Below are 13,843 nucleotides of genomic sequence, written 5' to 3' on the forward strand. Positions count from 1 at the left end.
ATGACCATCAAGTAATGCTCAATGGATCTGCTTGAAGCCTTAAAATAAGCTTTAACAAGCCAAGAACAAGCTAAATGTCAATGCATACCTTGGAAGGGTGAAGGGTGGGCTCCCATGAAAGCTTCAAGTTAGGCTATTCTTCCTAGGCTGAAGCAAGTGATGAAGAAGAAGCTCCTCAAATGCCCACTTTGACACCAGTTGAAAGGTGGAGCAAAAGTGGAAGCACAAGCAAAAGACCAAGAAGGGAGCACACGTTATGAAGGTTCAAGCAAAGAAGAGAGAGACTAGTATGTGGGAACTCCAATAATCACAAATATGTGATTTGCTTTCCCTCATTCTATTGCCACTAAAAAAATAAAAAATAAAGTGATAGTGATGTGGGCACCAGCCACCTAAAATATACATGTGTGCGAGTATAGTGTACAAGTAAATGTAGGTTGCTAGGCACAGACGGCCTTTAACCCCAAATAAGTCATAAGGAGTTTTGTCATTTACCAAGGCCTTTAACATGTCTTTGCTAGATGATAAATTGATTATGTAAGATGCATTCATTGGATACATTTGTTTATCTTTTTTGTTTGGTGTATTCAATATACCCGATCCATTTCAAGTGTCCTCTTTAGGTTTGATGGAGATCATGATCTCTTCTCTTGTCATATCAACATTTTTAGTGATGTAATGCCTTTTGGCATGAACTTTCAATCATTGAATTTATTGGAAATGGTTTTCCCTCGTTCATATGTTTTTGAAGTCTAGAGTTACTTTTATTTGACAGGCATTAATCGTATGATGTCTTTACATTGTACATGGTAACATTGTCTACTTGAAGTTATTTGCTATGGCATTAAATGGACTTGGTCTTCTATAACAACTGAGAATCGGGAGACATGCATCATGGTCTCTTAGATCTTTTACTAGTCTCTTGTAGATGTTTGCTAAAGGTTTTTCTTTCCACACCATTGTAATGTATGTTTGTAAAACTTATATTCTTCCAATTCCTTGGGTTCTTTATTCTTTTTGCATTAAATGCGATATTATTGGATAGGCACTAATCACAATCTTATAAATTGTTATCATTGTAGGAGGCCTTGTTAGCTAGTAGTGTCTTTACTAGATGATCAACTATTTCTTCTACAATTTCTTCATTTGCAAAAAAGGATATATATTAAAGCTAATTTCATTTCTTTTGTTTGGAATTTCTCCTTCTTGCCATCATAATGTTGTTTATCTATTCGGTAATAATTTGGAAAACTGATGAGGACTCACACAATATTTAGTTGCAATTCTTGTACTTCTAATCTTGAGGGTCTCAACCATTGTAATGTGTGATATGGATGTCACTTTAGATATGTTACGGTTTCGTGTAAGTCATAATGTCTTCATACGATATCTTCCAAACCCCTCCTCGCAAATTTCCTACAACACACTTCTGTCACTCCTTCTTTAGACCTTTTATTTCCTTGCATGCTCCAATGCAATTTGGTGCCGCTTGGCATGGCTCCCCTACCCCTACCGATTCCTAGTATGTATCCATCCTTTGTCGCATCCTCTTCCTGAACACGCCCCCCCCCCCCCCCCAAACTACTACACCCTCTCCCCTTGATGCTTTGCATGTGACACCACCCACTCATACTCCTTTGAGTACGTAACCTAGCATTGAAGCCTCCACCTCCCCCAACCCTAATCACAAGCAGAATTGCTAGATAGCAGAGTAATTTGCTATGCTTGTTGATGCCAGAAGGCTAGATGATGAGATGGTAGGTGCAAAGGGGATGCAACAAATTCTCTTGCTTATTAATGACCATCAACGAGAGGAGATGGAGCACACTCTGAGAAACTCAATGTCTATGTGATTGACATAAAGAACCTGCGTCTTTAAATGTTAATGTCAACATGCTCCTTAGTTTCTAAACTTGGAATTTTGTAATCCTTTAGTTTTTGCGAAGTAATGGATTAATGATGCATAATCGGGATGCAAAGATGAATGCCCACTTTGCATCTCTTCACACTTTGGTTCAAGGCAACAGGGAGTAGAGGATATAACTATCATCTCTCTCTCTCTCTCTCTCTCTCTCTCTCAATAAATCTTATCTATATAATGACTAGAAACGAAAATTGCATTCCAATCTTGCAAGTAACATATTCAACGATAATATATTCATTCAATACAAGTGAAAAAGGGCATGGTGACTAAGCAGAGAGATGACTGCTGAAGTTGAAGGTGAGGGAGGCCTCAGAGCCCTTTTGGAGGCCTTGGGACCATATAGGTGGTTCAGTCTCTCAAGCCAAAGTCATGAAACCTTGGAAAGTTTAAACAATCTATCAAGAGAAGGGTGAGATTTGAATGATCTATTACAAGAGATAGAAGCAGTCTATCAAGAGAAGGGTGTTCGCATTAGGGTGTTGCAACACTTGACCTTAGATTAAGAAACATTTGCCTAATGAATTCCTTCCATGGATTTTAAGGGGCTGTCAAGCTATAAACTGCACATGCCTTTTTGGTGTACATTTAGAATCTCCACCATCTTGTCAAAGGGAGTGTCAAACTATAAACTACACATATGTTTTTGTGTACATCTAGATACTCTGCCATCATGAGAAGGGAGTGGGAACTTCAAAGGTTGGAAAGGCCACTAAGGCTTCCAAGGGGAAGAGGTCTAGAAGGGCCAAGGGGACTACAAAGAATGCAACATCCCAAAAAAAAACAAAATACAACTAAAGGGGAGAGAACCTCCAAGAGTGAGGCATCTATCAAGGAAAATGTTCAATACAACAAAAATAGGGAAAGGGCGATAAAAACAAAAAGGGAAGATCAAAGGAAGAAACACTCCCAAAAAGACCCCTAGCAATAAGAGAGCATAAGATTTAGATGGAGATCAAACAACAAGAAAGAGTGTAAGGAACAATCCCAAGAACCCTCCCAAGGAGGCATAGGATGAAACATCTCGAAGAAGGATCCCGAACAAGACATCAAGCAAGAAGGCAAAGGGTCAAACATCCCCAGGAAGGACCTATAAAAAGGCTCCAAAGGAGCATATCCTCTTTAGTGTTAGAAGAGAGAGGTTGTTTGCTAAGCATGGGGGTATGTCAATTGCAATTATTCGAAATTGCTTGCCTTTTTTGTTATTTTTGAACTAAAAGTACATTATGTGAGTCATCACATGATCCATGATGAGTTTTTCACCAATTTGGACATGTTTTTATATACTTTTAAGAGCTTAAAGTGATCGGATGTGCTTATATTCTCCAATTGAAGATTATTTTACATGGACAATTCATTTTGTGCGTTTTTATAATATTGTGAATGCTTTTGATTGGCTCTAATAGCATTTTAAGTGGGCTAAGGTTTTATAAGATCGTGATGTGGATCTATATGAAGTGTGTGTATCATGTAGAGCCTTGGTTTGTGCCTGTATTGTTGGTTGGTGCAGATATAGATCATATCAGCAAACCTAGTATGATATGGACGATTAATATTCGAGTCCGTTATTATTTACACATGAACCTTCTGGTCATACATGTTTTTCATGATATGCAGTCTCATGTTAGATTCCATACAACGTGTTCAAGTACTGTGAGTATTACAAACAAAGAGGACTATATAGCCTTCATGTTAAATACAGTTGACAATACTTCCTGGACTCTCTTTTTTCAGTTCTAATCCATCAATTTCCATAAGCAATGTTGGGTGGAATTGCCAGTTTCCCAAAGGTGAACTCAAATGACCTTTGTCCATGTTGGAAGTATTTTTTCATTGGAATTTGCAACTTCTTGTAGGGCCTGTGGTGGTGCCCAATCATGCCCTTTTCCTTCCTTAGCAGATTGTTTTGTTTTGGCAATGAAATATTCACATTCTTAAACCCTTTCAACTCTCTACTGTGTTTTCTGTTCCTTTGCACTGGAATCTTGCACATCATTGAATTTTTAGGTGGTCTGTCACAGGTTTTTACTAAATGATGGTGCGAGTGACGGATGGTTGAAAGTGGCACATTCTGTGTTCACCTCCTTCTGGCCTCCATAATTTTATGAGCATGAGGGCCTTTCTTTAAACCTGTGTTAGGGAATTAATAACTCAACTATTTTCTTAAGGTGTTCCATTTGATGACTGCAATGCAGCTGGATTTGCGATGGTACTGACTGGAAGCCGTGATCTATGTCTTACAGTCATATGCAGACCCTCTCTTGTATGGATTGTTGCACCTGTTGTCATTCCCACCTGTGGAGGAGAAAGAGCAAAGGTGTTCTGATTAGAAGGGCAACCATATGCTGATTGCTTTTTGAAGAGAGATGATTCCTAAACTGTTTTCTTACTGGTGGTGCTCCAATTGCAAATTGGAAGTTGAAACGCTGTACCAGCATGGCAATAGCTGTCATTGTCTGAAAGGAGGCTCGTCAGAAATTTGAAATGCATGCAAATTACTAACAAGCTCCTTTTTACTTTCTGTATGTACCTCATACGTCGCAAAAATGTCACCAACACATTTTCGAGGGCCACCTCCGAAGGGTAAGTACCTGAATTTATCAGATAGAAGTTGATAACAAATAATCAAAGCCAACACATCTCTCCTACACCAGCCCAGGCATACCACATCTTTTTTCTTTTTTTGGGCAGAACAATGGAATTTCAATTATATCAATGTACAAGACTCCTCTCAGTGTGAGATAGGTCACATATATCAAAAGCTATGGCAAAAAACACATAACACTGAACCTAATCAATGGACTATATGATAAGATTGTCATACAGGGACTGTTGTGAAGATTTACAGAGAAAGTGTAGGTGTCAAAGATGGACCTTCAGGAAGCATTATCATGATATTTGTGGATAAGCCAAATTGCCCAGAATCTCATCCAAGAAAATGAATGAATGTACCTCTCCTGTGAGGAATACATCCAAACAGTTGAACCTATAAGATGGACATCTTGCATGCAGGTATCCTGAAAGGTAATCCAGTGAGAAAATGTGGACATGTCAAGAAGGCAAACTATCTCGATGAGAACATCTCAGAACAAGCAGAACAGGTTATTGTTGTTTTTCCCAGGATGCTCCTAAAAACACCGACAACAGTCCTTGCTTCAAGGGCAGGTTACTGTACTTAACCCCCTTGTAATCACTTTCTCCACTAGCTAATCGATTTTGACTTGTGCCTGTGCCAGATGGCATTCACATGATCTTTACTCCTCAGCTTTGGTATACAAAATGTGTGAACATGATCCTTCAAATGCAACAAGCAAGAGCGCTTTTAAAGACTCCAATCATGTAATCAAGAGTGTGTATTCAGCATTGGCACAGGTGTGCACATGCATGCAGACACGTGTGCGCACACAAGCACCAACCCATACAAACAGGTACACACATTTTCTGTATAAATCAAATGTATCCCTGCATGAATGTGCACATATTTTTCCTGTATAGCAATGCATCAAACTCATCCCTTATGGTATTAACAGGGGCTCTTAGTTGGAAGACATGGGCTTGAATCACTTTGGCTACTAGACTTTTTTGTTGTTTTGTTTTTAATTTTAAAAAATCCCACCTAAAATTTTCCAGTACTTCAGTTGGTGCTGGCCCATCTAGAGGCCACCTCTCTGGCCTAAATTCATCTGCATCCTCCCAATATTCTGGAGATCGATGCAGATTCCACACAGAGATAAAAACATCATCGCCCCTACATGTAAACCATAAACAAAACAAAGTTTTACAAAAACGTACATGAACACAATTGTATAGTGATTTGTTTCAGGTGTGAAACAGGAGCTGAGCTATAAATAACTTTCAACAATACATCAAAAACGGCAAATAAAATTAAATGGCTTCAAAGAACCAGATTTTATACATCAAAGCAGCATATAAAATAAAATGGCTTACAAGAACCACACCACCTGTTCAGGAGACTTACTTTTTTATGTGATAATTTCCAATCATATCATCTTGTAATGCTCGTCTTATTAGGATTGGTGGCTCTGGATATAGGCGTAACGTCTGCCAAGTCATGAAAACACATTGTGTTGAATGTAGGTTATGTCTTAAAAGAGAATGAAGAGAAGTGGAAGTCTGCAGAGATCAAATGTTTACCTCGTTAACAACTCGCCTTGTTAGCTTAAGCTTTTCCATGTCATCTATTGTTGGTAACCTGTCTCCAAGAATGTTATCAACCTAACAAGAGCAATGTAGCTGCATCATCAGCACACAAATCGAGCAGGTGATATTTACTCCACAATCAGCAAAACTAGTGTTGAGAGTACCTCTTCTTGAAGTTTTGTTGTGGTAGCTGGATTCTGTCCAAGCAAATTCAATGCAATGTCAAAATCTCAAAAAACCTGTTTTAAAATTCGGAAATCAGGCTACATTTATGCAGCAAAAGGACACCAGGATGGCAAAAAGGAAATTGGGGAGCTTCAAAAGTTGAGCACCCAAAGTTATTTTCAATTTAAATATAGGAGATATGTGAACCTGCTGATATTTGAGTACATGCCACTCTCTAGCACCTCTGAAAATGTATTTTGGAAGGTCATTAGCAAGCAAGCGCTGCTGCTTTTTTCAAAAGTTTACCTCCAGTGGTAAGGACCATTATTTGTCATCCTACAGGTGTCGAATCTGGACTCAAAACCATTGCAAGTCATTCACAGGCATGTTGAAAGAAGGGCAGCTGAGAATTATATAGATGGGCACAAATTGGATCAAGACCACTTGTATGCACGTCTCCAAAGGTCAAAAGCATCAAGTCCCAAATTGCCTCTAGCACACACATGCACAAATTGAATCTTGAACACTTGCATGCAAGTCTCACAAAGCAACAACATCAAGCTCCAAATCGCCCCTTCATTGTCACATGCAAATCAACCCTCCCATAGAACCAAATCCTTACCTATTGTGTTGTCTACCGACCGAATTTACATCGGCAACCTTCCTCGATCATCGCAGAGGCATGCATGCATGCATTCCAATGCTCCTATGCAAACCCTCATCCTCACTAGTTACGCACTATGAACTTCAACCATGATACAATTAGGTACAAATCTAAGGCTCAAATCTCCCAAATCTAGGGCTCAAATCTCCCATTTTCCACTATCAAACTGTAAGTCACTTCAACTATAGATGGGAAACCCTTGATAGATCTGCTGTAATTATTTAGATCTGTGCAGATCTCCTTGTTTGGCTGAGATTCAATGGCACGCTTCTCAAAAATTTAGAGCTGTACCAGCAAATTAGGGCTAAGAAAATTCAGATCTGCGAAGGGAAAAGAGATGTATAGCACATTAGAAAAAATTCTCTAACTTTCCCATGAGAGAAATGCTTGCACAACAGTTGCCCTGTAGTTCTAGCCCCAAAAAGTGCTATAAATTAGGTCTCTTTGCCTATTACTAATGGCTCACCTACTCTCTCAGCCCACCACTCAATTCTCCATCCTCAGAACTGCCCCAAACAGCCCAAAATGGGAGAGAAAGCCAACATGAAAGATAAACTTGCATGCAGCCCAAAACTGACCAAAACTTGACGTTTGGCAAATTTCCATTTCACTAAGCCCTCTACATGCAAATTCGAGCTACATAGTCCTTTGGCCCTACCCTCGCTTAAAATGACATTAAATGGTGCCCAACTTCAATTTTAAATTCCTAACCTCTTTGAACTTCAAAGTGGTTAAACTTTCCACAAACCTTGGTTGGGATTCTTAGAAACTGTGGTCATTTTATAGTCAAATTGGACCGTAGGTAGTGTAACGTCTCTTTAATTTTATATTTAAGAAGGTTGTGAAATAGCCCCTTTAAAATTAACTACTAAACAAAGATAACCCGCCCATTTTAAGGTAGTTCTGAAATCTACTTTTCTTCTTTCAGAGAGCTAGCAGCATTTTAGATCTTTCTAAGTTTGGGGGATTCAAACAGAGTGCAAAAGCTGGTAAAATCACACTTAAGAAGTAAATGTGAACCTTTGCCAGAAGATAGAAGGCCCATGTCAGCACTGCTGCAGATGTTTCATGGCCAGCTATCAACAAAGTCATCAGGTCATCTCTAAGCTGCTTGCTTGATGCCTGTACATGAGGCACATAAAGGTCAAAAACTTCAATGAAGATGCTGACTGTACATAGAAGATACTGCAAGTGCAGAGGCTTATCAAACACATACATCATCACCAGCTGCTAGAAGGAAACTCAGAATACTCAAATCTTGCTCATTCATGAACTCTTCGTCAAAGCTTATATTTGCCTCCTCCATAATTCTCTGTGAAACCAATCTGTTACCAAAGCTTATTTCGCCACGAAAGTGATGGCCTCTACCTAAAAGCTTCATGATGTCATACCTTACTTCTTGCAATTAATTTGTCCAATGTTCCATTGATCAATTTAAGAGCTGCATTGACTTTCCTCTGCCGTGGAGAAAGGTCTCTAACAATAGGGATTTTCCAATATGGAATAACAGCAATGCTTCTGTACTCGGCTTCTCTTAAAGCAACATACACAGCCTGAAGAAAACTATTTTTATCAGAGCGATAGATTAACAAACCACAGGATTGCTAGTGAGATATGAACCGAAGTATTACCTGCACAATTCCAGTATCGTTTGACAAAGAGTCAAAATTGTAATTGAACACAGCCTTGCCAATCACATCCAGTGTCAATCGAGAAAATAATGACTCCATTTCCACACTGTCACCATTTCTGGCCGCAACATCAAGCTTTTCACAAAGGTTCTCGGTGGCTCTTCCAAACAAACCGATCATTGCTGTCACATACTGTAAATCTGCAACAATCAGATTAACAAAACCCACATGTATGAAGACCTTCAGCTGCTAGACCTACTCACTTTGCGGTGCAATGCAGGTACGATTGCACGCCGACGTATGCGCCAAATCTCTTCTTCAGCAGGTATGAGTCCTTTTCCCATTACAAACTCCAGAATTTCAGCTAAGATGCCCTGAAATAGTAAACTATCTCAACAACTCAAGATATACTGGGTGGTCTTGTGGCTACCATTCCAACCATGCCTCAAGGCACAGATTACCTTGGAGTACGCCCTCGAGTTGTCCCTTAGAAGATGCTTTGCAATTTTAGGATCTGAAACTATCATGAACGACTGATCCAAAGAAGAGTCAACATTAATTCATCATCTAGATGACAAGGACTTCAATGTTTAAAGCTTATACATGATACTGTACAGCATAACCTTCACCAAGTCTTGTCTACCTTGGGCCCAAATTTCAGCTTGAACACAGGTCCATGTTTTAGGTGAAGTTCATATAGAGGTATGAAAAAGGGGCGTTCGCCGAACAAATAGTCCATAGTCCCAGTGGCTACAGGCATCCCATCCACTCTCCCCACTGTGTGCTCTTGGTAATAGGCAGCCACACTCTGACCAATCCTGTGGCCAGCTTCTCCAAAATTGGAGAGAAACTCCTGAAGCAATTTAAATTTGGATCTGCAAGAAATTGAGTGTGAGAAAAATGAAGAGACATCATCAACTGTGCAGTTTTTTAATCCTTACCCCATCTGAGCTGAGGAGTCAGACTGTCCAGCTATTTGACTAGGTGGCTCCTCCGTCGTTTGTGCAGGTTTGTAATCACAAAAATCTCCTGTCCCAGCATTGTCATTAGAGAGCGGCGCCTTGATTGCAGCAACAGTTGGCAATCGAGCTGCAATAATGAAAAGGGTTTGTTACATCTATTCTTTCAATCCCATATGAGAATCCTCAAGTAGAATGCTTTATTACAAAAAGCAGGATCTGAACCCCCATATTGCATGTTTTTTTACCAGAAAATTACCAGATGAGCTAACTCGCAGTACAACTCTAATCACTCTTTGAGAGTTACTAGACATAGAATCAAGCTATGCGTTGATTCTCGTGTAGAGGATTAAAAACATGATCGTATGCGTATTCACTGTTCAAGTATATGATCATCGCTGTTAATACTTCATACACCTCTGACCTCTCTCTGATGGTCAGTATACACAGACTTAAGCTATGCATGGAAGAACCAAAAGCACGATCATATACGCATTCACTGTTGAAGTTAATTGCTTCATCTATTAACACTATATGATCACTCGTTTCGCAGCTTTCGACCATTGTTTTCAGATGAATCAGCAATTGACATGCGTGACTGATTTAGATAGCTAGAAGATTTTCGAAATCTATCCCGATCAACATTGAAAATACGTATGCATGCAGTATTAATTCGTGTCTGAGAAAGGCTACCAGGGAATGGGGAAGGACTGCTGCTGCGTTTTGGAGAGAGCAGGAAGCTTCCATTGCCGTGCTTCGGGGGGGCACGAGTGATCCGAGGAAGACTGTGTGGTTGCCGAAGACGAGCTTGATGACGAACGGCAGGAAGGTCGAAGCATGCGGCGGCCTGGGAGGGAGGGCAACCTGCGGCGGCCATTTGAGAGGGAGAGAGAGAGAGAGAGAGAGAGAGATCGTGGAGAAGATTTTCTCGAAGGAATTATAGAAGAATGAAGACAAAGATGAAATATGAAGGTGGTGCAGGCACGAAGGACCGAACGAAGGAATGAATCGATGAAGAAAGGGACGAAAAAGGGGAATCTCGTCTCGTTTGCCCCTCAAGGCTCAGAGTCCGCTCGAGCATCTTTCTTCACGAAACTCTTAACGTTTAGCGTCAAAATTAAGGTTTAGTGTTAAGTCAGCTTCCAAAGTGATTCGTTAAATTTGGGGAAAAAGAGGAAATTCTAATGATAATGTAAAATTTAGGTCATCTTTTGTATCTTTTAAGAGGAACTAGGTTGACACATGCAACTACATGGTTGTTTTACCGAGATGTGTCATCCTATGGTTGCATGATGCAAACATTGACAATATAACAAATGAGACATGCAAGCATATTTCGTGGAATGATGATCAATGCAGTTCAATGCAAAAACTAAGAGTTTCCAATGTGTTGATGTTAGCCCACCTTGTTCTAGTCACCTCATTTACAACAAATATAGGAAAAAAGTGAGACATGCCTCACACATCCATCATTGTAATAAGATCCTTTAAGCTACACGGGTGCCAAGAAGGACACTTTGGTATTGATGCAAGTATACTATAGCAAAGTATATGCCTGAGTCCTGACCACTTTCTCATTAGAAATGTTCTTATTTGCTCCCTTAAAGTTGTCGATGTCTCTTTGTAAGCAAGTATGGCTCATGTTGTTTGTAATCAATATAGCTTGTTTAAGTTGGTATAAGATTAGGATGTAAGGCTTGTGCAAGGTATAGATAGAATAGTGTTGATGTTGCATCTTGATGTATTCACTAAAATACATATTACCATCACATACACCATATCCAAGTGGAAAGAGGAATGGTAATAGTGCATTCTCCAATGTGTTATCTAGGTAAAATGAGCCTATTGTAGGTAAGCCCTTTGTTTTGAATGTTGTTGTTCTTTGTAGAAGTTGGTTGTTATCATGAAGGATGATGCGTGCAAATTCATGTTAATCAACCCTTTGAAATGCTTACCATCAACTGGGGTCAACTATGTTATCAAGCAAAGCAAAACATGCTTTACTAAATTGAAACCTATAATGATCACACAGAAGGAAATGAGCATACTAAATTAATTCTACAAGTAAACTAATTATTAGTTTCACAATGGAAAATATTAACCACCAATCATCCATTATTTAATGATAACTAGCCACTTATTTAAAACTAACTCGTTAAGCCTAAGATGTAACTACCATGCTTATGACCCAATTAGTTTAATTAAAACTAAGTCAAAGTAATTAACTAATCAAATAAATTAACTCCCTTGGGCCTGACTAACGCCCTTATTTAAAAGTAACTACTAAGATCTTAAGCCTAATAGGTAGCTAACCTCTTTATTACTCGATTAGTTTAATTAAAGCTAAAGCTTATAATTAACTAATGACTCTAAGAATGCAATCCTACTAACTAATAACATTCAGTACTATCTCTCTAATAACTAATATCTAATACTTGACTAAGATTAATTAATTATTTTTTATCAATCTAATTAGGCCCTAATAATGCATTATTATTATTAACCTATAATTATTAATTAACTATTGTCAATCTAATTATGCTTTAACAAATACTACTAAATAAATAACCTTAACTACTATCAATTTAATTAGACTCCAATTTTGTTGTGGACCAACAACATGAATTGGCATAATAAAAACAACTAATACACTAAGGAACACTAAGGCTTAGGCCGGTGCTTTGCACAGGTGTTAATAACAATTGGAACACTTCACATCCTAAGGCACGCCTCATGTGGTAATAGGGTTCATACAAAGGTATTATATTTGAGCTCTCTCTCTTCCTTTTTTGCTCTCTCTCTCTCTCTCTCTCTCTCTCTCTCTCTCTCTCTCTCTCTCTCTCTCTCTAACGTACACACATATAATAATATTTAATTATAATTAAATATAGCACACACAAATATTTATATAGTTAAATAGTTATTACTATTACATCATTATGTATGTAATATCACACATACACACACACACACACACAAATAGTACATATTAATATATATAATATAATGTAATATATTTTATTAACATATTAATTTAAGATTATACACACACACACACACATTAATGTTAATATGTTTATTATATTCATAATATATTGTGTAATATAACTAATATAGGCCCCATGCCGATGTTCAAGGCTTGCCCCCATTGTCGCTAAAAACATTAGTACACATGTCTATACAAATCTATCACTATTTGCATCACTATGAGTATATATAATGATACAAATAGCGACAGTTGCAAGTTATCCAAAAAAACATATATCATGATTTGCTAGTAAAAGGAATCCATTGATTGATTTTCCAAATAAGTACAATATCAAGATAACATTCCTCGTGGAACTACATAGAATGATAGGAAAGAGAAACCAAAACAGGGAAAACTATCCATAATTATCGCTAAATATGAGTCGTATACAATGAATAAGAAATGTATCTAAAGAAAACTACACAGAATCAAGAGAAAGAGTATGCATGGAGCATAGGGCCAAAAAAGAAATGGGTATGTGCTCCATGAATCCAAGCGTCTGCTAGAACTTGTCACCGTCTAAGAGCTTGTCCCAACACAATGGATCGTCTTAAGAAGGCTACAACATAAACAACCAAATATCAATCCAAAGTACAGAATGCATCATAAGAACTAAAAACTAGAAACATGAAAGAGGTATGACTTACCGGACCCTTGTGCACATATAATCTGTTGATAAGTGCAATAGGACCATGTGTTTCTTGCATGTCAGGTCTCCAATGTTGTGGGGTCGCGATTTGTAATCAAGTATTGTGGTAAAAAAGACAAAGTAGCATTATTAGAATAAGTCTATTAGTACAAGAAGTATATAAAATAAGAAAGTAAATATAGCTAATATAAAACTTACAAAGTCCTCTAAGTAGGTCCTGTGTCTGCCACTCTTGAGATAATGCATGTCTCCCACCGCTAGCTATGCTCTCCTTGCCTCTCAGTACTACCACTAGAGCCCTAGAGAGTTCGCAACCTTCTCTTTGAGTCTCCTCTAGTCCTCCTGGTCTAACCACTTGGGATTTGATGCACCACTGTTCACTACCTTCCTCACATTTGACCATTTATGTGATATGTGGACATGCATCACCTCCATCATCCATCCAATGGAAAACTAATCAATCAATGTGGGTACTACAAACTCTTCGTACAAGGATGCTATCATGTAGTCCTTGCTAGCCTCTTGTACATTCTTCCAATGTTCCAATTTGTTGTGCCTAAAAACCTATTGACACAACTCACACCTACATGCAATCAACATCTTTCCCTCATCATTCATGTGTATGGCATTGATTTTCTCATCCACTAAGTACATGTACCTTAGTG

The 13,843-nt window shown here is 38.5% G+C and overlaps 1 protein-coding gene across 1 annotated transcript; it reads right to left on the minus strand.

The window, feature by feature from the left end:
- Positions 1-2,239: 2,239 nt before the first annotated feature.
- LOC148010075 (protein LUTEIN DEFICIENT 5, chloroplastic-like) lies at positions 2,240-10,581 on the minus strand. The gene is made up of 16 exons (XM_087672902.1): positions 10,195-10,581; positions 9,484-9,631; positions 9,186-9,417; positions 9,004-9,075; positions 8,806-8,916; positions 8,543-8,734; positions 8,303-8,464; positions 8,128-8,223; positions 7,932-8,033; positions 6,247-6,279; positions 6,077-6,157; positions 5,901-5,983; positions 5,538-5,669; positions 4,452-4,512; positions 4,312-4,377; positions 2,240-4,216 (listed from the first exon to the last, which is right to left on the minus strand). The coding sequence occupies exons 1-16, from the start codon at positions 10,376-10,378 to the stop codon at positions 4,085-4,087; spliced, it is 1,887 nt and encodes a 628-aa protein (XP_087529028.1). The 5' UTR covers positions 10,379-10,581; the 3' UTR covers positions 2,240-4,084.
- Positions 10,582-13,843: the final 3,262 nt, after the last annotated feature.

Source organism: Lygodium microphyllum, chromosome 30, assembly GCF_053477565.2.
Source record: "Lygodium microphyllum isolate KBCC chromosome 30, Lygodium_microphyllum_v1.1.10, whole genome shotgun sequence".
In the NCBI taxonomy this organism is placed as follows: Eukaryota; Viridiplantae; Streptophyta; class Polypodiopsida; order Schizaeales; family Lygodiaceae; genus Lygodium; species Lygodium microphyllum.

Excerpts from the sequence above, each read along its gene's own strand:
- LOC148010075 (XM_087672902.1), bottom strand. The coding sequence starts at position 10,378 with ATGGCCGCCGCAGGTTGCCCTCCCTCCCAGGCCGCCGCATGCTTCGAC. Across the intron at positions 8,465-8,542 it reads ACGATACTGGAATTGTGCAG|GCTGTGTATGTTGCTTTAAG; the intron begins GTAATACTTCGG and ends AGTTTTCTTCAG. Across the intron at positions 8,224-8,302 it reads AATTAATTGCAAGAAGTAAG|AGAATTATGGAGGAGGCAAA; the intron begins GTATGACATCAT and ends TTGGTTTCACAG.